Below are 25,417 nucleotides of genomic sequence, written 5' to 3'. Positions count from 1 at the left end.
CCAAGACTTTTGGAGACTGACACCGAAATCAGACCAAGACTCGTGGAAGTCAGGACTGAGACAAGTCAGATACTTTTGGAGATCGAGACAGAGACAAAACCAAGAGTTTTAGAAGTCAAGACTGAGACAAGACCAAGACCTTTGGATATCGAGACAGAGACGAGACCAAGACATTTGGACGTCGAGCCCGAGACATTCAGAGTTAAGCCTGAGACGAGCCCAAGACTTTTGGATGTCAAGACTGAGACAAAGCCGAGACTTTTGGAAATTGAGACAGAGACTTTTGGAGACTGAAACCGAGATCAGACCAAGACTCGTGGAAGTCAGGACTGAGACAAGACCAATACTTTTGGAGATCGAGACAGAGTTTTTAAAGTCAAGACCAAGACTTTAGCACAGGAATGAGACAAGACCAAGACTTCCAGAAATCAAGCCTGAGCCAAGACCAAGACTTTTGTGATTGAGACCAAGACAAGACCTGAGCATTTGGAAGTCAAGACCGAGACAAGACTTTCGCAGATCAAGACTGTCATCAAATTCCCGGTTTGGAAGTTTGAAATACAGAAAAAAAACGCAAAATTACGCTGCAAGAGTTTGTTTTGTGGTCCTGTTCTATTGGCCCATATATCATAACGACTTTACTTCACTTATGAATAACACATTCCCACCGAATTATAACCGATTTTTATAAAGATTTGATGATCAACATATTTTTTTATTTAAATATGCACTGTGGCTACTATTACTACAACTCTTCCTCCTCCAAAACTCTCATGAATTTTGTTTTACGAGACAAATTTACCAGCTGAAAAAGTATATTAGCGCTAGTGTGGGTCGTTAAAAAAGTGATCAGTAGCAACAGGAACTTTCAGCATCTAATTGTGCCCAATCGTTTACCTCATCTATCACGCCAGCACATTAAGTCGTTTGTTAGCTGCGTGAATTGTAGTAGAAGTTCAGGGTGAAAGAATTTCAAAAATGGTCCTTTTTATTGCTGCCAAATGTCAAAACCGATGAGATTTTTGTGAAAAGTAGGTAAAGGTTGAGCTAGTCCCTCCTTGAAGGCTCTAAAACTGCGCTGAGTGCATTTCCCAACATAGTAGAATTCCCCAGAAAACAATTGAGTGGCTCCAGCTTGCACAGCGGCACTAAAAATAAATCCTGCGTGCAGAAGCAAGCAGTTTTGGACAATTGTCTTGAAAACTATTTTGGCTCATCCCGACTTGCTGACCGTTTGCGTCCTGGCTCCCGGATTGAGCTGGGCTATTTTGACTGTCAACGGGTCCCGTATGAAGACGGCAAATTTCAAAAACGACCGTCTCTGACAGAAACCTTTTACGAGCGTATCCTAAGCTATTAAATTCAATTCGGTCGTAAATCGCTATCATACCGTTTTTATAAACGTATACGGCTGGCAACGGGCGGTGTAATATGTCGGCGAAGGCGGGTCCAACCTGTAAATACGTCTTGGCCCAGCCCTGGAGCGCAGCCGTCCTTGTTGCCGTACAGCAGCTGAGTGTGACTGGAGGTCTGGAGCTGCTGCATGGACAGGCACTCGCTCAGCACGTCCTGCTCCAGGTGAGGACACGGACGCAGCTGAAAACCGTACACAAATCGTCATGACTTGTCCCGTCGGTGTCCATTCTACGCGGATTTTTGACGATCCCCTTTGGCACGCCTGCCTCACGTACGGAGGCCATGGATTCGATTCCAGGCCCGGCCTTCCTGTGTGGAGTTTGCACGTTCTCCCCGTGCCTGCGGGTTTTCTCTTGGTATTTCGGTTTCCTCCCATAATCCCCAAAACATGCATGGTCGCTAAATGGGACACTCCAAAATGGCCTTAGGGGTGTGTATACACTATATATATATATATATATATATATATATATATATATATATATATATATATATATATTCAGTTATTGATTCATCAGTGATATACCACGTATAAATACTTTTGATACACAAACTCCCTTCCACCCAAATAAATTTTAAATAAAGACAATTTATTTATATTTATACAATCAGTTTATTTACATAGACAATCTAAAATAAAGACCCCAGCACAGTATTTCCCTTAAAATTTCATGAAATGAATCATTCATTTAATCAATATCTTAAAATAAGACCAGGGTGATCGGCCTGTTATCAAAAATTGGTATCAGTACTCACCTATCTCTAATGTAAAAATATATGTAAATAAACAACAACAACAAAAAAAGATGAGTGACAAGAAACAGCGAGATGAGTGCACCGGCTTTGCTTCGCATACACAAACTATATCCAGAGTTTAACATCCAGTAATAAAAACCTTATACTGTATTTTAGGAACCGGGACGCTCGGCTTTGTGTTTATCGGCCGCAAGCCTGCGAGCGCGACATGCGAACGGCTGCGAATGTGCCTTCCATTTGGCCTTCTTTCATGTGCACTATTCCATGTTGTTCTCATTGTCAGGCGGAGCCCACAGGCAAACAATCAGTCGATACTTTCAGCCAATACGAGAAACAAATATTGTTTGTAAAGTCTCGCGTGTGCCGTAAAGGCCTCATTGTTGGAAGCCAGCTAATAAAACACACAATCAGTGAGCCACGATGTAGCGCGCTACGGGAGAGCCTTCTCACGACAATTAAGGAGGATTTTTAACGGCTTGTCCTTCGTACGGATCGGATTTATCATTTATGAACGTTATGGACGGAACTAATGAGCCACAAGCGTGCACGCATCGCCTAAGTGCGTTGAATTTATGTCTAAATAAAAATATAAAGGAAGTTGTGAGGTTGAAAACGGTTTCAAAAACGTAGCATATACGCAGAAGTGGCTAAGACTCATTGGTTCATTTCTACTGGCAACCCAAGCTAAATTTAGCTCCTCCCATAAATACTAATTTTCTGTCGAGATAATTGATTGAATAATTTAGTCACACCCTTTACTACTTTCCTTTTCGCTTGGGCTTTGGCGCCATCTTGTGGAATCGAGAGCCGCAAAAATGCAAAACGATACATTTGTAAATTACTTCAGCCTGGAGTGTAAAAAATGTACACATTTTTATAGCATTATATATTTGTATATATTTTGTATATATTTTATATATAATATATAATATTATATATAATAATATATAATAATGAATTATTACGTTATCCTGGCTGCTGGGTTTCTGATGAAATGTTGACCAATCCATTTCATCTGTGCAAACCAGATGAGCACCAGGCTACTTCCTTTTCCGTAGCTTGGCAACCATCAAGAATTATGACGGTAACATGGACGTTCTCAGAATGCGTAAGGAAGACGAGTTGAAGTCGTCTTGAATGTGTAATAGAATGGGAACCATTAGTGAATTTTTCAATTTTTGTGCTTTTTTTGTTTGTTTGTTGTACATAGAAAATAATGCACCAAAAACCCGAGTATTGTTTGTTTTGTATCTCCAAATATTTGCCAAGAACTCTCAATTTGAGAAAAAAGCCAAATATTCCGTTTTTTAAACGTTTTCACCACTTCAAAACAGTGAATTGCGCGGAAAAAGTGAGAAAAATGAACCGACACAACGTCACTGTCTTCGATATTGTTTGTTTGTTTTTTTTAATCCTTTTTCAAACCCAAATAGTTTGTTGCCTTTCTGCATATCTGAAGCACCTGGGATTTGAAAGTTTGAACTACTTTTATAATTCTTTCCTCAACTTTTGGCATTAACTTGAACCGATACGTATCCAAAGAATCAAACGCGGCACGGTCGTATTTAAAGTCAATCAGCAGAAAGGAATACGCTCATCGTCCTCATTCCGAACCAAATTGGGGAAACATGCACCAGGCTACTTCCTGTCCTGTTGCTTGGCAACAGGCAAGAATTACAGCAGTGAGAATACGGAAGAAAGTCGTTATGAATAAAAATTTTAGCAATTTTAGTCTTCATTTTCCTGTTTGCATTTTTCATCTGAAGGACCTGGGATTCGAACCCAGAAAGTTTTTGTAATCTTTTCCTCAACCTTTGACGCTAACTTAAGCCGATAGGTTTCAAAAGAATCAGATGTGGCACGGTCGTACTTGAAGTCAATCAGCGAGCAGGAAGGAATACAGTACGTGACAAGGTCAACTTCTGAGAGGTTTTCATCCACGGTCCTCATTCCAAACCGCCCAATCAGGCGCACGCGTCAATCATCTTACTGCATACAAATCAGGAGCTTTTTTTTTGCCTTCCCGGCAATCGCAATGATCTCGCTCGCATCTTTTTCCGAGCGCCAATCAATCGGCACCCTTTTCGCACCGTAACGGGTAAACGCGTACGCAAGCCGCAGCTCCTCCTGGGAATCCTCCCCGAGAAACATTTATCACGCGTAATTGGCGCTGCGCTTTCCACCCTGCGGCGACACTCCAAAAAAGCGCTTTTGCTGTGAGCGCGCTCCAAAAGCGCAGTTAAGAGCGCTTGTGTTTGACATCGGTCCATAACATCTGGGCCACGGGGGGATTGCGCATTACGGCTTATTAACAATGCTACGAGCGCACATGTGTTTCCTTTTATGAGCCCGCAGCTAACGGAACACATCACGCGGCCTGCCACTATCCACAACAATGAGTCCATTCTCTCTTATTTACTCATTTCCAGTCAGGGAGAAGAATGGGCCTTTGACCGTGAACACAATGAGTTGCGCTCAAACCTGATCTATTGTGCTGAAAATGAAAGGCAGGCCCGAGTGGGAGCCAAAGCCAAATTACCAGGGCTAAACTGTGATAATGTGCAAAACGCAATGTTTGACTTGCGGAAGGTTACGCGGGTGGCCAGGGAATCCGTGCGATGTACTGGAAATGACACGGCGCCCGGGGTGGGCGAATTTTTGCTTGTCAAGTGCTGTGTTTGACTTTATGAAAAAGTATACTTCATGGGGTTAAAAAGAAGTCTGGATGTGTATGTTGAATATGTACACTTTTTCATTTACCAATTCCAGAAGCTAGCTCCTGTATACAGCCAGATATATAGATACCAGATATAAAGCCAGCAATATACTCGCTAGCTAGCTATTTACTGTATATCTTTCTAGTTATACTGTATTTATAGCTAGCTAGCTTGATATATACTAAAGATAAATAGCTTAAGAACTGTAGCTACAGTATATAGCTACATATACCGCTAGTTTTATAGATAGCAATACACCGAGCTATGTACTGTAATTAGCAAGCTAGCTAGTTACATCTAGTAATATTTATAGATAGATAGATAGATAGATAGATAGATAGATAGATAGATAGATAGATAGATAGATAGATAGATAGATAGATAGAGTTCGGTAGCTAGCTACTGTATACATGCAGATATATAGCTAGATATAAAACTAGCTATATACTGTAACTTGCTAGCTAGCTATTTATAACTATCTAGTTATAATTATCTATTTAGTTATATATTTAGCTAGCTTGATATATACTATAGATAGATAGATAGATGGAGTTCGGTAGCTAGCTACTGTATACACGCAGATATATAGCTAGATATAAAGCTAGCTATATACTGTAACTCGCTAGCTAGCTATTTATAACTATCTAGTTATAATTATCTATTTAGTTATATTTAGCTAGCTTGACATATACTATAGATAGACAGCTTAAGAACTGTAGGTACAGTATATAGCTCCATATATCGCTAGTTTTATAGATAGCAATAAACCTAGCTACAGTATATACTATAACTAGCAAGCTAGCTAGTTACATCTAGTTATATTTATAGCTATAGATAGATAGATAGGTAGGTAGGTAGGTAGGTAGGTAGGTAGGTAGGTGGAGATTTATTTAATCAGTTTTAATCATATGAATTTACCTAAGGGTCATTTTGCGCCAATGCTATATTTTCCCACCTCTACATAACACATTTGTCAATAAAAGCCCCTCAGTTGGGAGTTCATGGAGATTCTACATATAGAAAAAAAATCATGTCTTACCTTTCTACGCACCTGCTGCTCTTTGGCCGAGTGAATCTTGACATGCTTGCGCAGGGAGCTGGGGTCGGTGTATCGCTTGGTGCAGCCGGGGATCTGACACGCGTATGGTTTCTGTAAGAAAGCGGACAGTATTCCCATTTAGACAGCGAGCGGAATAAAGCGGGATGCCAAAGGGATCAAAGTGGGAGGAAATTAGATTTGAGGGGAAGTCAAAGGTAAAGTTGAAGTCTTACCTCTCAGCTGAGAAGGGAGACAGTGAAGGAAACGCGAGAGGAAAAAAAAATGGTCAAGGTAATTGATTAGAAAACAACAGACAATTTATTTACAAGCATGAGCAAAAATCATCTTATTCTACAGTATTCCTATAAAGTGTGTCACATTGTTATGGGTTTGTCGCTATTCGTTGTTATTGTCATTGCGGCTTCACTCTATTTCGGATTTTTATTTATGACCTAGCTGGATAAAAAAATTGTGCATGAAATGCATTATAAATATGTGACGCTTACTATGCGGCATGGATAATCCTCACACCTTGATTTGAGATTTTGTTTCTTATAATTCACAGGATTTCATCGTACAAGCGAACAATTAAGCAAATGACAAGCCAGAGTTTCCTGACCAATTTGCGCTCGCCTCATTAGCTAAGCAAATATAGCATGCCCCCCACCCCCCACCCCCCCACCCCACCCCCGATGCCGCCCGCCTCCCCTTTTCGGAACATAAGACGCCTATTAAAACGTAAGGCGATACGGGTCTTTATTAGCCGCGCCTGGGCGTCCGTTGACGGCCTCTGTAAATAAGCCGTTTTGTTATTCCAAGGCGCTTACAGTGCCACTCATGTGGGCCGTGTTTGTTTTGCAGCCCGCCGTGGCACGGCGCCCCGAGTCACCAAAATCAAGCGTGACTTCTGTGTAGAATAAATATCATTCAAGCTTAAAAATCATTTGGGCCTAAAGTGCTCTTGGCAGAGCGGGCCTTTAGCGGGGTGTTAATGTGAAGCAGTAAGCAGGGCCCCCCCCAGATTAGCTGTATCATTTGTCCTAACTTGTGGAAAGAGTGGCTGCTGGGAAACTTGACAGATACAATAACACAAGGCCACATTCAAAATATATATATATATATATATATATATATATATATATATATATATATATATATATATATATATATATATATATATATATATATAGTTACATGTAAATGTGGTCATGCAAAGTGCTTCCTGTGTGATGTTTAGCCCTCTCTTCTAATGCTTTTCTTTCAGCTAGCGTCAAAATGGCCGCTGTTAGAATAATTGAATATAGGTTATCCCATATTTGTCTTCCCTTACCTTTTAGGGCAGCAAGTGGTTTTGTGACTAGGGCCAAATCTAATGGATAAAAGAGGGACGGGCAGAAAGTGGAACCAGACCGGAAGGAGGTCTGGTTCCTCTCTGTTCTCCTCGCGAGTAAAAGGCCCTTGTCTTCTTTCCTGTTTGTTGTTTAGTAAATGTTTTAGGTTGCCTGAACCTGACAGCCACCCCCTGAGATGAAAAAAACAAAAACAAAAACGGGTAGACCCTGCTGCAAATTATCGGGGTTGACTTCCCCTTTAATGATTTCACATATTCTTTGTCCCTTCCCGACACGCTAAAACCCTAAAGTGAAGTTCCAAGTGAAAAATATAAAAACCAGGAAGTTGAAACTCAAAAACGACAACGTTGAAAACAATCCACACAGTGTCCCTGAAAAAAGACGGACATTCAAACTATGAACTAAAAAAAAAATCAGATATAAAAGTGTATAACGCAATGTTCTTCGGTGCCAATGCATCTTTCCTACAAAGCTCGCATTTATTTTCAATGCCAAAACTTAATGTGTTTGGTACTTAATGTTCTGGCTCCATACTAGCCAACCCCTAAACGCCAATGAAAATAAACAGAATACAGTCAGTCAATTAAGTTGTCCGAACTTTGTGTTTTTTTGGACATTTTATTGAATTTTTATAAGGCTCGTCCTTATTAGTGTCGCGGGTGAGCTAATTTTTTGGGGTGCACCCTGGACCGGTCGTCAGCCAATCACGGAGCCCATACTATAGGCAAACTGTCCTTCCCGGTCAAACGCACAGCTGAGCCATGATAAATTTCAGAATTTAAATATTCTAAACTGAGACAAAGAAAAACAAAAAAAGGTAAAGATGAGACGTCACGAACGCTTTTCGATTTCTGACCGTGTCCAGGTGAGTGCGCTGGTGCTTGGCGCGGTCGCTGGAGTTGCTGAAAGCTTTCTGGCAGCCCGGGTGCTGGCACAGGTACGGTTTCTCCCCCGTGTGGCTCCGCAGGTGGATCTTCAAGTTCTCCAGACGTGAAAACGCTTTGTTGCAGCCCTCAAACTGCAGAGAAGACAAAAACAGAAAGAAGTCAGATGGAATTCAGGCGCTGCGCTAGCTTGATGTTTTTTTATTCGTATTTTTACCATAGAAATGATCGGAAACGTCATTATGGAGTGGCGGCTCAATTATATAAATATCAAAATATATGTACATGAAATTCTCACAATACTCACAGGCATATATTATTTATCCTCTGCAAAAATTAACACAAATATTGCTTATTGAGTACTAATCGTAATTTAAATCTTAATTTCTGTCTGGATGTTTTGTCTGTAGTGTTGTTCATTCACTAGCTCATGATTGAAGTAAATCAGTTATTAAATACATTTTTACTGTTGAAATGAATGGAAATGTCATTAATCTGTTTCAACACACCAAAAATTAATAATAAAAAAAATAATCACCACAATTTTAACGAAGATATCATTGAGTGGCACCACAAGTTGTACTGATATAAATGTACACATGTAATCTCCAAATACTTACAAGCATAGATTATTTATCCTCTGCAAAACAAATGTCACTATTATTGCATTTTATTGAGTAACTAATAGTAATTTCAATCTTGTTTTTGTCTGTATGTTCTGTCTGAACATGCATTAATCAATCATTAAATACATTTTTCCTGATGAAAAGAATTTAATTATAACAAATGCGTTTCTATGCACACAAAAAAAAATCAAAATTTTTTTTTAATGAAGATTAGAAGCATTGTGGAGTGGCACCTCAACTTGAACAGATAAAAATTGAAAACATATGCATATGTCCTCACAATACCCACAGACATATATTCTTTATCCTCTGCAAAAAATGGTCAATATTATTGCATCTTATTGACTCACTAATCGTAATTTAAATGTTTTATTTTTGTGAGAAACAAATAAAAATATTGACTTTATTATTTTACAAAATGTAACAAAAAATTCCAAACTGTGATTAAAAAAAAAAAAAAAAAACGCGATTTATAGTCCAATAAATCCAGTACTTAACGCGATCGCTTCCACTGTATTAGATATGACATTGTCTCTAAACACAAGCGCGAATGTTTTCGATTTCTTTCTCTGCCGTTTGACTGACGGGCGATTAAGACATGGCGGGCTTGCCTCCAGTTCGTCGACGACCCTGAACAAGAGAAGCAAAATGAATGAATCCCGCCGTCCGCCTTCCGCCGCTTTTCTGATCGCTTGCACAGCTGTACAAGTTCAAATATCCGACAGTGCCGCCTTGGGAAAGGGAGGGACGGCGTGGAAACACGGGTGGTACGATTACAAATCTATTTTCCCGTTGGCCCGTGGATGTCCGCTTGATGAAATGCGGAGCGACTTTGAAGAGGCGCCATGCGTCTTAAGTGGCAGTTAGTGGAACGTGTAACACGTTTAATGGGTCTTAAACGAGCCCAAGGAGAAAAATCTCATTTTTGGAGCTTACAACAATGTTAATTTTTCACCCTAAACACTCAGAAAGTTTTATTTTCCTTCTTTGATGCATTTTTAAGCATTCCTTGCGCTCTCAGAGCAGCCGCGCTAGAGCGGGAAAAGTACTTATAAAAGCTTATGATAAGAGAATAAATTACCTCACCCCCGTACCGCCTGTGCGAGGGTAAATATACACCAACCTTTTCCACATCTTATGATTTACTGTAGAAAATGCAGAAGTGGCTAAAATGTGTGTTTAGGAGGACACAGCTGGACATTCAATGACAGTCGCCCCAAAGGCGGAACTAATGTTATGAAACTGTTCCATTAGGGACTGATTTGATAAGCGGAACATGTCCGTGAGTACCATCTATAAACACTGTTTCGCGTTTTAATGTCAATAATTGCCTGTTTTCGGCTCGTTCATTAACTCCGCAATCCTCGTGAGGAAGCGGTCAAGATGATGGCCGGATGGATGTTTGGTGGTTGGCAGCATTGAACAAAGTCATGAAGGGGGTGAGGCAGCCACATGGCCCGCCAGCAAGATGTTTTACTTCCTGGTTAGAAATTTCAAAACTCCTATTTTATAAGAAATGAAATCCTCAATGTGGCAAAAACTTTAGGTATTTATTGCAAAATGAACTCAATAAAAAAGAAAAACATCTTCGAGCGCATTCAAAGTTACACTGAAGAGGCGTTGAATGACTGCTCAAAGTGTGGGAAATCTGAAACCCACTTCACTTAACCCGCTACAATATATAACTTACGTACATGAAAAAAAGAAAATACGAAGTTATTTGATGATGGAAAATGATCATCGAAAATTTCCGTTCATTTCATGCAATTCATGGAAATCGGGACCAAAAAGGAAGTTACATTTCGCTAGCCGGCGTCAATGGCACATTAGACGGATAAGTGACAGCGGCTGTAAACAAGCTGGTATTGTCCCGTTCGATGGCGAGCACTCAGCCAATGAAGCCCACAGATTTGTTAACACATGAAAGATTCAGAGGCGCCGCTTCTCGCGTATCCCGAAGCCGGACGCAAAACCTTGCGCGGGGTCAAGACCCGTTAAGTGCGCCCACGCAAGTTCAATGTTACTTATAGACACGTGAAACACATCTCGTTAAGAAATGAACAGCGTTCTGAGAGGAGGTTGAAGAGTCAAGATAAAGAAGGAAAAGTACAGAAACTCCGCCTCCATCATGGCTTCCAGATTCAGGACTATTATTAGTTGTGTTTTTTTTGTTTTTTTTACAGTAATAAATACCTTGGACTATTTTTTTCCTCATTTATTGAGGGGGGTACCTTCCTAAATATACCGGCTGTAATCAAAATTGGTAGAAAGTAGAGATTGGATAGATTTTTTAATTTTTTTTTTTTGCTTTTGTTCTCATTTTTTTAGTATCTTTATATTGTTACTAAATATAATATTTTTTCCAACTTAGGAGGAGGAAAAATATAAAGCAAAATGAAGGTAAAAATGCAGGAGAGTTTAAATTAAAAAAAAAAAGAGTTTGAATATGTTAAAAATATATACATAAAATGAACATTTTTTTAATACAATACATTTATGGTCAAAAATGCAAACCTATAAAAACAGTTTGAATTTATTTGTTTTTTTCTGCTTTTGTTTCCATTTTTTAAAATATATTTTGTTTTATTTTTTTGCCTGGTTCGGCTTAAATATCAAGAAAAATGGTGAGATAAACTTTCAATAAAATTATGGTCATGAATGAAAATCCATTAAAAAAAAAAGTATTAATTATTTAATTTTTTTTCTTTTGTTCCCATTTTTTAGGATGTCCATATTGTTAAAAAATATAATCCACTTTAGAAGGACATTTTTAAATAAATAAATAAATAAAAGACTTGTATGTATTATCCAATATGTTAAAAATACATAAAGAAATATATATTCTTTTATATATACTGTATATATTTTTACATTTTTAATACTAGATTTTGAAACACTTTTTGAGTCCAGGCATTGATTCATATCTTTTCAGTTCTATTTAATAGTTGTTCCATAAACTGACACCTTGAACATATAAGCCGCACCAGACTATGAGCCGCAGGGCTCAAATCATGAGAAAAAAGTTGCAGCTTACAGTCCAAAAATAAAAGAATAAAATGGTCTGAAATTGTTATTGGACATGATGTCCGCGCGCTCGATTAGCCGAGGCCGTTGGGGATCAGGTTGCAGTCAAGGAGAGAGCGACTCCACGGGGCTCATCAGCGCTTGTCTTGGATTGACTCGCGCCACACGCCGGCTCCACCTCCTATTCACCAACGCTCCATTTAATATCGGCGAAACCCAAAGCCGTCATGGCGGCGGCGCTTCGGGTGACCGGCTCTGATCGCTCGTCACTTTCACAACAAGTAGCTACGCGACTGTGTGTATTATCGAGAGAATGGAGCAAAAACATTTCCCTTCTGCGGTTAGCCAATGAAATTGATATATATTGTATTATTGTCTTATATATTGTGTTGTATTATATTGAATAATAATAATAATAATAATAATAATAAGTATTATTATTATTATTATTAAGAAATCATTACTATAGTACTTTAACATAAAATATTTAAAAATAATAATAATTATTATAAATCAAAGGAAGGCATAATAATTATAATTATTTTTAATATTACTGTTATTATTATTATTATTATTAAATCATTATTAAATCATTAGTACTTTTATATGAAACACTTTAAAATAATATCAATAATAATTATTATAAATGAAAGAAAGGCATTATAATTATAATTATGAATATTTATAACATTACAGTTATCATTATTATTATTATTATTAAATCATTATTATAGTACTTCTATATAAGATACTTTAAAATAATATTAATAATAATTATTATAAATGAAAGAAAGGCATTATAATTATAATTATGATTATTTTCAACATTATTATTATTATTATTATTATTATGAAATCATTACTATAGTACTTTAATATAAAATACTTTCAAATAATAATAACAACAACAACAATAATAATAATAATAATAATAAATCACAGAAAGGCAATATAATTATAATCATTATTATGATGATGATGATGATTATTATTATTATAAATCAAAGAAAGGCATGAAAACAGATAAGTATATCTCGCATGAAAAAAACAAACAAAAAAATGGACATTTTCTCTGGCCAAACGGCAGCCGGCTTGCTAAACTCATCACTCAAAAGCAGCAAACATCCACAGAAAACGTTTTAAGGAGCACACACACATTTCAACACTTGCAGCCGTCGCGTCAGATGTAACGGAGACGTCGAAAAGGGTGCGAAAGCCGAATGCAAATCTTAGCGTAAGGAGAACATCGACACCTCTTCGGCCGCGCCGGCCGGCCGTGCTGACTGTTGAATATGAAAACAAACGGCGTCCTTATTGCTCTGCCAAATGTGTGTATTTATGTATAAGGAGGGAGGGAAACACACTTTCAATGCTTTCTTTTGTGCTAAACAAACGCGCCACCAAATTCCACTTATTGCTCCATGGAGGAAAACGTGTTAATCGCTTGGAGCGTATTATGATTTGGGAGTAGCGCGGAGGAGATGGTCTACGGTTTTTCCGGGCTGCCGGGAAAGACCGGCAGACTCGCCCACCGAGAAACCTGTTGAAACTGGAAGTACAGTTACGAAAAAAGAAAGATATAAACAAAAGTTACAGACTGAAAAAGCGTCGGTTTGTAAAAGCAAGCGCAAGCTAGCGTTAGCTTGACTTTTGTTCCCGTTACTTTTGCTCATGTTGTGAAGGGACGAAGAATCATTCCTAAATTAAATGATGATAAAAACTGAAAAAGAAGCGAGATTAGATCAAATAAGTTGGCTGAAGAGACAAACGCAAAGGATTCGAGCTTCAAACGTCCATGCTAGCTAGGCCAAGTTGATCAAGTCCGTTGTTTTTCATTAAAAAAAAAGAACTGAATCCAAAAATAAAGCGACGCTGCTTCCTTCGAAATCTTTTCTTGGTTATTCATCCTTTTCTCTAGCTAGCTAGCTGGAAAAAGCTAGGGCTAGCTAGCTAATCAAATCGACTAATTGACCAATCCATTTAACTACATTTAAATACACATATTTTCGGGGGTTTTGTTAGTTAGTTTGTTATTTTAAATTACCATTAAAAACGGTATTTTATTATTATGCTCATATTTTAAGAGGAAGATTAGCTTTTGCATATGGGAGGCTACTATTGGGAAGGGCTAAAGGGTTCAGTATAAAATTAAAAAACCATAACAACTCAAAGTAAAGTGAATTAATGAATTGTTTGTACTTCATTACGCCCACTTCTTTTCACTTTGTCAGAAAAACATTCTTTGACATCTTTTCTTGGTTGTTCATCCTTTTCTCTAGCTAGCTGGAGCTAGCTAGCTAAGAAATCCTACTAATTGACCAAATGATTTACCCGAATTACACACCTTTTTGGGGGGTTTGTTAGTGAGTTTTTTCTTTTAAATGTTCGTCACTTTCTCTTATTAAGACACCTAAAACAATATTGTATTTTATTTTAATTCTTATACTTTAATAGATCCCAGGAAGATTGGCTTTACACTCACTTCTTTTCACTTTGTCTAGCTAGCTGGAGCTAGCTAGCTAATAAATCCTACTAATTGACCAATCGATTTAACCCGAATTACACATCTTTTTGGGGGGTTTGTTAGTGAGTTTTTTCTTTTAAATATTCGTCACTTTCTCTTATTGATACACCTTGCTAATATTGTATTTTATTTGTATTTTTATTCTTGAATAAATCCCAGAAGGATCGGCTTTAAACTCGCTTCTTTTCACTTTGTCTAGCTAGCTGGAGCTAGCTAGCTAATAAATCCTACTAATTGACCAATCGATTTAACCCGAATTACACATCTTTTTGGGGGGTTTGTTAGTGAGTTTTTTCTTTTAAATATTCGTCACTTTCTCTTATTAATACACCTTGCTAATATTGTATTTTATTTGTATTTTTATTCTTGAATAAATCCCAGAAGGATCGGCTTTAAACTCGCTTCTTTTCACTTTGTCAGAAAAACTTGCAAGCGCTGCAGTACGGTTTTTAAAAAGAAAACTGCGTTATTGAAAAAGCATTGTCGAAAATTGCTGATGCATTAAATTTCCAGCGGGCCGACCGATCATTGACAATGAAGCAGAAAAGTCCCCGTAGGCTCCCAAACCACACTGGATGTTAAATGTCACTGCGCTCTTTTGGAAGAAACTCCAACTCCAGCAAAGTGATGGACACGTGGGTTTTAAATTCCATAAACAGTGAAAACGCGGTGACACCAGATTAATCTTGCTTTCGATATTATCTGTGAAAACAGCTCAGACAGCTCTAATCACTAGAATTGCTTCAAACATGTTTGCTTTTCCTCTCCCGGACCTCCGGCTGAGGTAAACCGGCAGATAACCGCACAAGCGGAGGCAACTAAGTCTCCATCTGGGGCGGGAGGGGGGGGCGGGGGAGGGGTTCGATCGCTCCGTAAACATCGGGGATGACAGCGGGGTCTTGATACGAGTGAAACGGAGGGGGGGGCCGCGAGGGCAGCCGATCACAACGGACGGACAAACTGGTGGCGATGGCCGGAGGCCTTGATGGGAAATGACTCCTGACTGGCAGGGAGAAGGCCAAACAGTGTCAAGGCGGGCTAAAAGGAAGCAGTGTCGAGAAAACCGCGCCGGATGGGAACAAACCGGCCATTATGGAGGAAAAAAATGGCTGCTGACATGCGGGACAGGTAGCTGATTAACAGGCTAGACAAGTGCTGCTTGACGGCAGGGCGGAGAATCAAAGGTAGGTGAAAGAGGAGTCTTAGCCCTGCCGCGAAGCCTGAAAAAAAGATGGAACCTCTACTTTGAAAATTTATTCCTAAGTAATTTCGCCATGTGAATCTTTCATAAGTGCGGACGCTTTTGACATGGAAATAGCCTAATCGGTTCCAAGTCCCCCAAAACGTGACCAAACCCTTAAAATGAATAATATTAAATTATAAAAATGCATCTGAAATGGTAAAGTACATATGAGAGGTGGGCACTTTTAGACAAATTTAGACAAATAATAATGAAACTGTCTTCTATAGTTGTAGGGCAGGCAGTTTTAAATGAGAATTGATATCAGTCATTTAAGTATCATGTAAAGCATGATGATGCCATCCAATGGACGTGATTGGTAATTGCACTCTTGCCCCCTGCATTCCCTCAGATGTGGGATATTAAACTTGATTTTGTTTTCGTGTTACACTTATATAACTGTGTCGGTGTCTCACTTGCATTGTAAATGTAGAACCACAGACATGGTGTTGACCGAAAAAAAAAAATGACGTACTAGAAAAAAAAGGCAGATTTCGCCCTCTAATGGACTGACAGACTGACGTTTACAATTTCGCCTTGCTTGAAAAATTATAGGACCAATGATGACGGAAAAAGCATCAAAAGCGGTAACAAATATGTATTAGAATTACATTAGTGCATAATCATCAAAATATATCATATCAATAAAAAAGCTTCTTAACCCTTTAAATGAATCATATTAATTGTAGCAGTTGACAATATGATTGCAGTTCACTTGTTTGCCTTGAGATGGTGCTGGTGTGTTGGAGGTGAGTGCAGAGCGAGAGAGACACCTTTTTAGGGCGTTTAATTTGTACATTTGTATCTTACATTTCCAGTGATTCAGGAATCACAAGTCCTCACAAGCTGTAATATTTATTTTTGGATTATTCTACTTTAGTTTAGTTTGGGGTCATGCGAAGTCCTTCCTGTGTGATGTCATTGCTAAAGTGCTCACGGCATGCTAACATCGTGAACGTCAGATGCGACAGCTCAAAGTGGTATCTTACTATACGTTTTTATGTGAAAATGTGATTGGTCCAACGTAAAAGGAAGACAAATAGTGAAGCAAAAAAAATGGTTATAGATAAAATCTATTAAAAAAAAGAGTTTGGATTTCTTTTTCTGTACTTTTGTTCCTTTTTAGTTAGTTTCTTTTGTTAAAAAGTCGGCAAATACGATCAATATTTTTTTCTGGACTGGTCCGAATTAAAAGCATGAAAAACACATTTTATTTATTGTATATAAACATAATTATTCTTTAACCAAGCCAAAATTATTGATCTTATTTTAATCCGATTACTCGATTATTCAAAAAATTTTCAGTGGGCTATCCGAACACCAAAATATTTGACGTGCGCGGCTTTAAATTGAACGCGACGTTCTAGTGTTTGGAATATTTGAAATTTCACGTCGGGACCGGAACGAGCCATGTGTAAATTTGTCTTTGCGAATCATCGCTAAAAGTGGTTGCAAACGATATGTGTAAAACTCTGTAATGTTTTAGCCAAATCTGCGTTTCATTTGCTATCCTGACGAAGCGCATGAGAAAGTCGCCTCCCTTTAGCTGTCTCATTCAATCACGTGGATATAATTTCATCCATTTACGTGTTTTGGGCTCTTTGCCGCGCTTGCCACGAGGCATTTGGAAGCGGGCAGATTAAACGCACATGTTCCTCGCCGTTTGCCCATCTCCCCTTCCGAAACAGATCCCAAAGCGTCGGCAGGTTTTCCCCTTCGCGCAGAAAGACACCTTGTGATAAAAGCGGACCCGTTAGGTCCTGTTTTCCCACTCGGAAAATTCTACGGGTTGGCACTTTGTAAAATGTTTTATTCGGCCTCTGTTTTTTTTTGGCAGCCGGAATCTCGAGCCTTCATCGCGTCTGTCAAGTTTTCAAACGTGGTAGATGGGACCCGAAGGGTAAAACCAATCACGGCGGAAAGCTGATTGCTGGCATATTTCGGGATCCTTTTGCAGGGCGGCGGGCCTCGGAACATGAGTAATCGGGAATTTCACAGTCGGTTCAATCGCATCTCCCGAGTCGTTAGTCAGAGTTCTCATCTACGATTACGAACCGGGGTCATGGACGTTGCGCTTTGGCGCTCGGGTGAGAGGGGCGTCGAAAACGATTTTCAGGTCGTTATGTTATCAGAGATGGGCATTTTTACAAATTCATAGTTTGTCGATGTTCCGGGAATCGTTGCGGCATCATCGGTATGACTTTTTTTTTTTAACTATATGGCGCACCAGATTATAAGGCGTGACTTCAATGAACGGCCCGTTTCAAAACTATTTTCGTATATAAGACGCACCGCATTATAAGGGGCATAGAATAGAAGCTACAGTGGTGGCTGGGGTTGCGTCATGCATCCACAAGATGATAAAGGGAATGTCAACAAAATAGACAATCAGAAATGAAGAATAAAGATGATTTGTGGAAAGTACTAGCTGACGAATGAGAAAAATATAACTCGATTACATTAAAAAACTGTTTAGCTCAAAGCCCAGATGAATCAAGAGTTTAAAAAATATATAATTATGATTCTTATTTGTTCATCAAAGTGCAACCAAAAACTTTAAAATCTCTTTTGTTGATCTAAAAACAATTTCTGCATTTATTTGATAAAATCACACTTTCTTTTCCAAAAACGTTTTTTATTTTTACTCGTATTAGTGCAGGTGTGTTTAGTCCGTTTAAGATAGGCTGTTGCTGTAAGCAGATCATTTAAAAAAAACAAATACAAATAAACAAACTTCTGTGTATCATCTCTCAAATATCTGATGTTATGGACTGCGGCTTATATTCCAGTGCGCCTTATCGGCGAGAATTATTATTATAATTTTTTTTTTCAATTTTTGGTGCTGCGGCTTATACACCGGTGCGGCTTATAATCCAGAAAATACAGTACTTCTGAAACGAATTAATTTTGTAAGTAGACGTGCCACTGTAATTTGCTCTTAATTTGAAAAGAATAGTGTACATTAAAACCACGACATTAAATGTAACCTCCAGAAATCCTTCAAAATTTTTCATCTTTCTCAACCCCCACTAATTGCATGCACCTAAATCCATCCCTAATTCCTATATTTTTCCCTGCCGTTATCCCCGCGGCCTTGATTTATGAACGTTGGCATTAACGCGCGCGGGAGTGTTTTCCAGATGCGAGCGAAGAAGAAAGCGAAGGTGAGCGCGCTCGATGGATCGGTCGGGAGGAAGCGTTCATGTAAATGACTCAAGAAATTGTTCTTAAGAGCCATTTTGCGTGGGCCGCGCCTGGATGGTCCGGGGGCCCCCATTAGAAAACCATGCAAATGGCACAACAGGAAGTGGCGCTTATGATAATGAGCCGGGCCAGATGGACTTGGCAAAAAGTCTTCTGTACACTCCGTATCCAAACTGGAATTACAAACACTTGGAGAAAACAAGACTAAAAGTACGCATTCGGCGATTATATCAATTCAAGGGTGTGCGCAATTGTGCGATCATAATTTTTCAGAAGTTCATTTTTAATTCCCTGACATATTTTCTCAATTGAGCTGGAGGTTACATGAATTGTGCATTTTTTAAATTATTAATGTTATTTGAAAAAAAACAAAAAAACAGACAGGGGTGTGTAGACTTTTTATATCTGAACTGAATTATATATTTAAAAGATTAGTCAATGAAAGCCGACTAGAACGTTTGAATTTTTGAACATTTGATTGTCAATAAGAGTGATAAAAATGGAGTCCAAAAGTACAAAACTGTATTTTTATTTTGTACCTGTCAGTTATAGTACATATAAAAACTCTGCACGCTCCTATGTTCAATTTAAAAAGAGAAATCAACCCAACATCAATGATTAAAATCAAAAATCAGTTTTTATGTGAGCTCTACCTCAATTTAAAAAATACTGTATGCAAGGGTATTAAAAATAATTGAAAAAATGGAAAAATAATTGAAAAATATGTGTTTGCAAAAGTGTGCACACCCTCTTATCACTCAGATGTGGTTGTGTTCAGATTTAACCAATTTAAAGTTATGTATATTTGGATATTCAAAAAAAATTATCAGCAATTTTAAACTGATTCATTATCACATCAGATGTTTAATTTTTTTTTTTTTTTTTTTTTAATGGTTCATCTCATTCCCCCGAAGTGAGAATAAATAGGACAAAGGTCTGTAGATTTTCTTTTAAACCCACAACAATACCGGTGTCAAACTCAAGGCCCGGGGGCCAAATCCGGCCCGCCACATCATTTTACGTGGGCCGCAAAATGTTGATTTGACTTCAAGCTTCTGGCTTGAATACCAAACTTGCAAGTTGTCTTCAACTTTTAAAACTTTAGCGGGAAAAAAACAAGCATTTTTATTTCCCATTCAGTTTTTAGCCTGATTTTCAAGCTAGGTACGCGTGTTACAAAAATATTCCAAATCGATTTGACTTCACAGTCAAACCGGCCCTCTGATAGAAACTATAACGATGATTTGGCCCCTGAGAAAAATGAGTTCGACACCCCTGCATGTACAAAAACAAAAATTTCAGTTTTTACGGTAAAATACCGGCAACTTGGTTGCCAGAAAACTACCGTTAAATTACGAACACACATCTAACACATTTACAACCCAAAATTGTATTGATAATGTTGATTTTACAATTACAAAATGTACTACGTATAATCAACAGCATCAATCCGATTTAAATGGAGAAATTGCGTAGTTTTCGGGTTGCCGGTATTTTACCGTAAAAACAGGGATATTTTTTACAGTGTACTTAAGCGTACCGCTGCCTTGCTCCTGACGTGCACTTCCCTGATGGAGGCCCGGCAACTTCATGGAAGCACTTAAGTGGCCGCGCCTCCAAATGTCGGCCCTGCATCGCATTAGAGCGCTAAAATGCGATTTCCTCCCAAAGCGGCCGGCCCGAGGTTTACCGGTTCACCGGCTTGAGAGAGAAGGGGGTCGCGCCCCCAAAAAAAGCCCTCATGTCTTCACGACGCCTTCAAACCAGCGTCCGAGCCTCGGTCCGTGCGATATTGAATTTTCCCTGCGCTCGGCGCGCCGCTTGTTTGGCTCTTCGCGTTCGGGGTCAACTTTCTAATGGCGTCCATATGAGGGCCTGTCAGTGAGAGAGTTACGACTGTCACAGAATTGATATTCTCAAAGGGGACCAATTAAGTTCATTTCCCGCTCCATGTTTTTATTCGAGGACTTTGATTTACATGCAGACCTCCCGTTTATCTTATATTGGCCCCGTATGTAAGCTCTTAGTTCGTCCTGGGAGCGATTGCGCACACATATTGTACATATATATATATATATATATATATATATATATATATATATATATATATATATATATATATATATATATATATATATATATATATATATATATATATATACTCTATTTGCACCATATGTTGTCTAAAGTGCTCAACCAAGCTAACGTATTTAGTTTTTGGTAAACTTTTAATTCCATCTGTTTCACCGATGTTGTGCTAGCTAGCTAGCGGTTCAGAGTACAAATTTGCAAAGTGACTTCATGATAAGTAACGATAAATGCTTTGCTATACTGCCTAGGTGGCCTTTTTTAACTTAGTATTTATTAGTTTGGTATAATTCTCATTAGATGCCTAAAAATACGTAAACAACACTTCCTTTGCAATAATACACTGTGAGGCATTCAGTCAAATGGGAAAATTCAGTTTCAACGCTTTTTTATTTACTGTCATTTCATTGATTTATGGTCAGCACTGATTTGCTCCATGCTCTCCTAAAACACTTTTTTTTTCTCATATTCAGAGTATTATTTTTCACATATATGCATCACAATAAGAAAAAATTCCAAATGAACATAATTTTGCATGGGCGAGTACCAATACCAAGTATCGCCGTTTGTTTCCAACGGTTAATTTGCAACCCAAGCCGAGTCAATACCGATTCATCCCATGCCCTAATATATATATATATATATATATATATATATATATATATATATATATATATATATATATATATATATATATATATATATATATATATATATATATATATATATATAGTGTGTGTGTGTGTGTGTGTGTGTGTGTGTGTGTGTGTGCGTGTGACTCTTCTCATGCCATCAATCTCGCTGTCGAGTGACAGTTTGTTTCTCCTCACAAAGCAACCGTATCCGCGTTTAATGTCCCCATTAGAGTGCAACACAATGCTTCCAGCGTCACATTAGCGAGCGAGCATGCATTAATTATGCGCCCCTTCACGAAATCCAAACCCGCCGTAAAAACGTCAGAGCGTGGCCCTTACGCAAGGAAAACGCTCCCCGACGTTCCTGTCCGGGCTCCCGTTTGAGCTCCGGCGTTCTTCCGACACCCGCGCGTTATCGTTTGATTGGCACCTGCACCCTCTCGTCTTTCCGTGGCTTCCTTGTCCTTCTGCGGTCCGATTCAAGGCGCGGCGATGGATGCGAACGCTATATTTAACAGATCCACTTTACGACTCTTTTGTGAGGCTAGACGGGCCCTAATCCAATATAATTCAATGCGATGACTGGCTAGTGCTCGGTCGTATTCTTTATGTTGGATCCTCCCCAACGTGCCTACCGCACCATTCTCGCTATTTTCTTCGCTGCGTGTATTTTTTTGGGTTTTGTTTTGATTCGCTTTGTCTTGCTGTAATGAAGACCGTGGACATGTTCTACCGCCGTTGAAAGGTTGTTCTATTCCGTGCCTTTCCCAAATATTAAAGCGGTCACTCAAATACGACATGTCTCACGACGGATTTTCATTTTGCGGCGACTGGCAGCGCAGACGTCGGCTTCTTCGGGCATCGCCGCAACTTTGGAAAAAAGAATCTGCTTTGACATTAAACGCTGACATTAACCATCCGCGTTCCCCTAACATTAAAAAAACAAAGCCAAACAGTAAAACCACAGCATGTATACACAAACTCTAAACTACATTCCCAGATTGTTTTTTTCTGAGTGTTAAGAAAGGATTTGAATACTTGTCATAATCATGCGGGACGAAAATCTAGTCAAATTCTCAGACAGTTTTTCAGTTATTTTTTTGCTGGTAAGAGCATTCTGGGAATGCAGAACACATTTGCATTTTTTTTCTGATTGGATGTTGGCCAGGGAATGCAAGATAGAAGTTTTTTTTTAAGATAGAAGGTAGAAGTGTTTTATTTCCCTACTTGAAGGGGTTTCTAGTAAATTCTACCTCTGCAACACGTTGTTTTACTTGTAGAGTATATGACGGATTAAAATGAGAAAAAAAATAGGCAAATGTTAATGAAACCGTTTTCTATAGTTGTAGGGTAGGCAGTTATAGATGAAAACGGACATCCATCAAGTCGTGTTCAACATGATATGCGATCCAGTGGACATAATTAATTGCACTCCTGTCCCCTCCATTTCTCAAATGTGGGATAATGTGGCCTGGCGTTAAACCCCTTAGCTGGTTTTATTTTCGTGTTACACTTATATTACTGCGCTATGTTTCAATTGCGGTGAAACTGTAGACCCACAGACATGGTGTCAAGTACTAAAACAGAAAAAATAATTAGTGTGAGTGCAGACCGACGGACCTGCGGACTGATGATTACAATTTCGCCTGGTTTGAACAAATGACGGACCGACGATGACGGAAAGCGGGCGGGGCTCTGACGAATGTCGGACCAGCAAGAAAATGTAAGTTGCCCACCTCTGCAAATTTTATCTGCAGCTCCTGTCATAAAATTAACCATGTCAGGACATTAGCTCTGTATACCAAATATCAAAAAATCAAAATCCACTTTAACTAACTTAACCCTTGTACAGTATTTTGATATTTCTCGTAGTATTTTAACCAATGGATTGCACACTCCTGCTAGTATGATAACTTTAACATGTTTTCACCATCTGGGTAAAATTTCAGCTCCCTGGTGCCTTCTTTCAATGCTTTCCCTTGAATATGAAACGCCATTGATGTAAATATCCAAGGATTGGACAAAACACAAGTTAAGTTGTGCTTCCAGAATCTTTGCGGGAGAAAACAAAACGGGCTGTATTCCCATTGGTCATGTATAGCAAAAAAACATCAAAATAAATATAAATCCGTTGTCCAGACGAAGGAGGAATTGACCCAGCTGTACAAAGGCTCACGCCTATAATAACACACACAGGCCTTGTCTTACGCGACAACAAATAAACATTGCAGAAGTCGAACGACTTGCCAAGCCAAATGCTCCTGTGCCAGAAGCTTTATAGTATTCAGACAGCAAACATGCCAGTAAAATGAAACGGCAGGTCAGCGTGGCATTGGGAGTCGGCATGGGCCCGTTGGAAGGGGGGGGGGCACACTTACGCAAAGACCTGGAGGCTCACCAGGCCTCAAAACAACAGCCAGAGAAATGTGGTGGAACTCAGTTGCCACAATACGCTTTTAGTTGTGTAAACTACTTCTCAATAAGCCAAGCTTGGGTACTTTTCACAGAGAGTAACAGTTAAAAACGGACTGAAAAGTATAACGAGTAAAGAATAAAATTTATAATTAGATATCATTTCTATATATATGTTTTGATGACTCGGGTGTGATGAAAACAAATAAAATCGATGCAAATGTCTTCTAAATGCTAGCTAGCGCTGGCTCAGGCTTTATGCTAGCAAAACATTACCCCATAGTTAGGGTTAAGGTTAGAGAAAAGAATAAAAAATTCAATTTTACCATCAAGTAGATACAGTTCTTTTTGACAGATTTTGATGACTCGGGTGTGATGAAAACAAATAAAATCGATGCAAATGTCTTCTAAATGCTAGCTAGCGCTGGCTCAGGCTTTATGCTAGCAAAACATTACCCCGTAGTTAGAGAAAAGAATAAAAAATTATATTTTACCATCAAGTAGATACAGTTCTTTTTGATAGATTTTGATGACTTGGGTGTGATGAAAACAAATAAAATCAATGCAAATGTCTTCTAAATGCTAGCTAGCGCTGGCTCAGGCTTTATGCTAGCAAAACATTACCCCGTAGTTAGGGTTAAGGTTAGAGAAAAGAATAAAAAATTAAATTTACCATCAAGTAGATACAGTTCTTATTAATAGATTTTGATGACGCGGTACGATGGGGAAAAAAAAAATAAAAATTCACACAAATGACTTCAAAAAGATAGCATTTGTTCTGCTTTAATGATCGGTATTTTTGTCCCCCCAATAGTTTTGCTAACATCATGAACTGACTAATAAGTCACAACCAGAAAAATGTGATGGGGCTGAAGTGCTACAATACCGTTTCAGTTTGGTAAATTATTCCTCTTACGCCTTCTAATAGCTAGCTAACGTTGGCTCAAGTTTTATGCTAGCAAAATCTTTCCCATAGCTTACGCTAATGTTGTGAACTGACGAACAAAGAAAAAACGTCAGGCAGAGAAATGTGGTGGAACTGATTGCCACAATACCCATTTAGTTTTGCCATACTACCCGTTAAGTTTCACAAACTACTAACCTACAGTTAGTAACAGTTTAATACCGACTGAAAAGTACAAAGAAAAGAGTGAAAAATTACATTTACCATCAATTAGATACAGTTTATAGAGATAGCTTTCGATGACTCAGTATGATGAAAATAAAACTTAGCGAATTACTTCAAAAAGCTAGCTAGTATTTGTTTAGGCTCAATGCTGGCAGTTTTGACGAAATAATTTTCAGCAACCTGTTTGAGTAAACTTGACTCGGTTAGCTACTATAAAGAGGCGTGCAATTTTTTTTTGTTTGTTTTTTGTAAACTCGTGGTCAATGCGCTGTATAACGCGCATTGGGTTATTAGTCGCACTGTCAGCCATTGAGAAAATTGAAAGGTTTTAGGTGCGCCTTATAGCGCGGAGAATACGGTATGTCGTTTTG

The 25,417-nt window shown here is 38.6% G+C and overlaps 1 protein-coding gene across 1 annotated transcript in view; it reads right to left on the bottom strand.

Annotated features, from left to right (window-relative positions):
- Positions 1–25,417, bottom strand: part of glis1b (GLIS family zinc finger 1b) — a 90,149-nt gene that overhangs the window by 11,879 nt on the left and 52,853 nt on the right. The window contains exons 5-7 of the mRNA XM_088425016.1: positions 8,137–8,298; positions 5,929–6,039; positions 1,455–1,596 (exon numbers count right to left, since the gene is read on the bottom strand). Coding sequence (XP_088281142.1) covers positions 1,455–1,596; positions 5,929–6,039; positions 8,137–8,298 — 415 coding nt within the window. The remainder of the gene's footprint in view (positions 1–1,454; positions 1,597–5,928; positions 6,040–8,136; positions 8,299–25,417) is intronic.

The sequence above is a fragment of the Hippichthys cyanospilos genome, chromosome 10 (assembly GCF_059441005.1).
Source record: "Hippichthys cyanospilos isolate Australia breed blue-spotted pipefish chromosome 10, RoL_Hcya_1.0, whole genome shotgun sequence".
Classification (NCBI taxonomy): Eukaryota; Metazoa; Chordata; class Actinopteri; order Syngnathiformes; family Syngnathidae; genus Hippichthys; species Hippichthys cyanospilos.
This window is presented reverse-complemented; position numbering and strand designations above follow the sequence as displayed.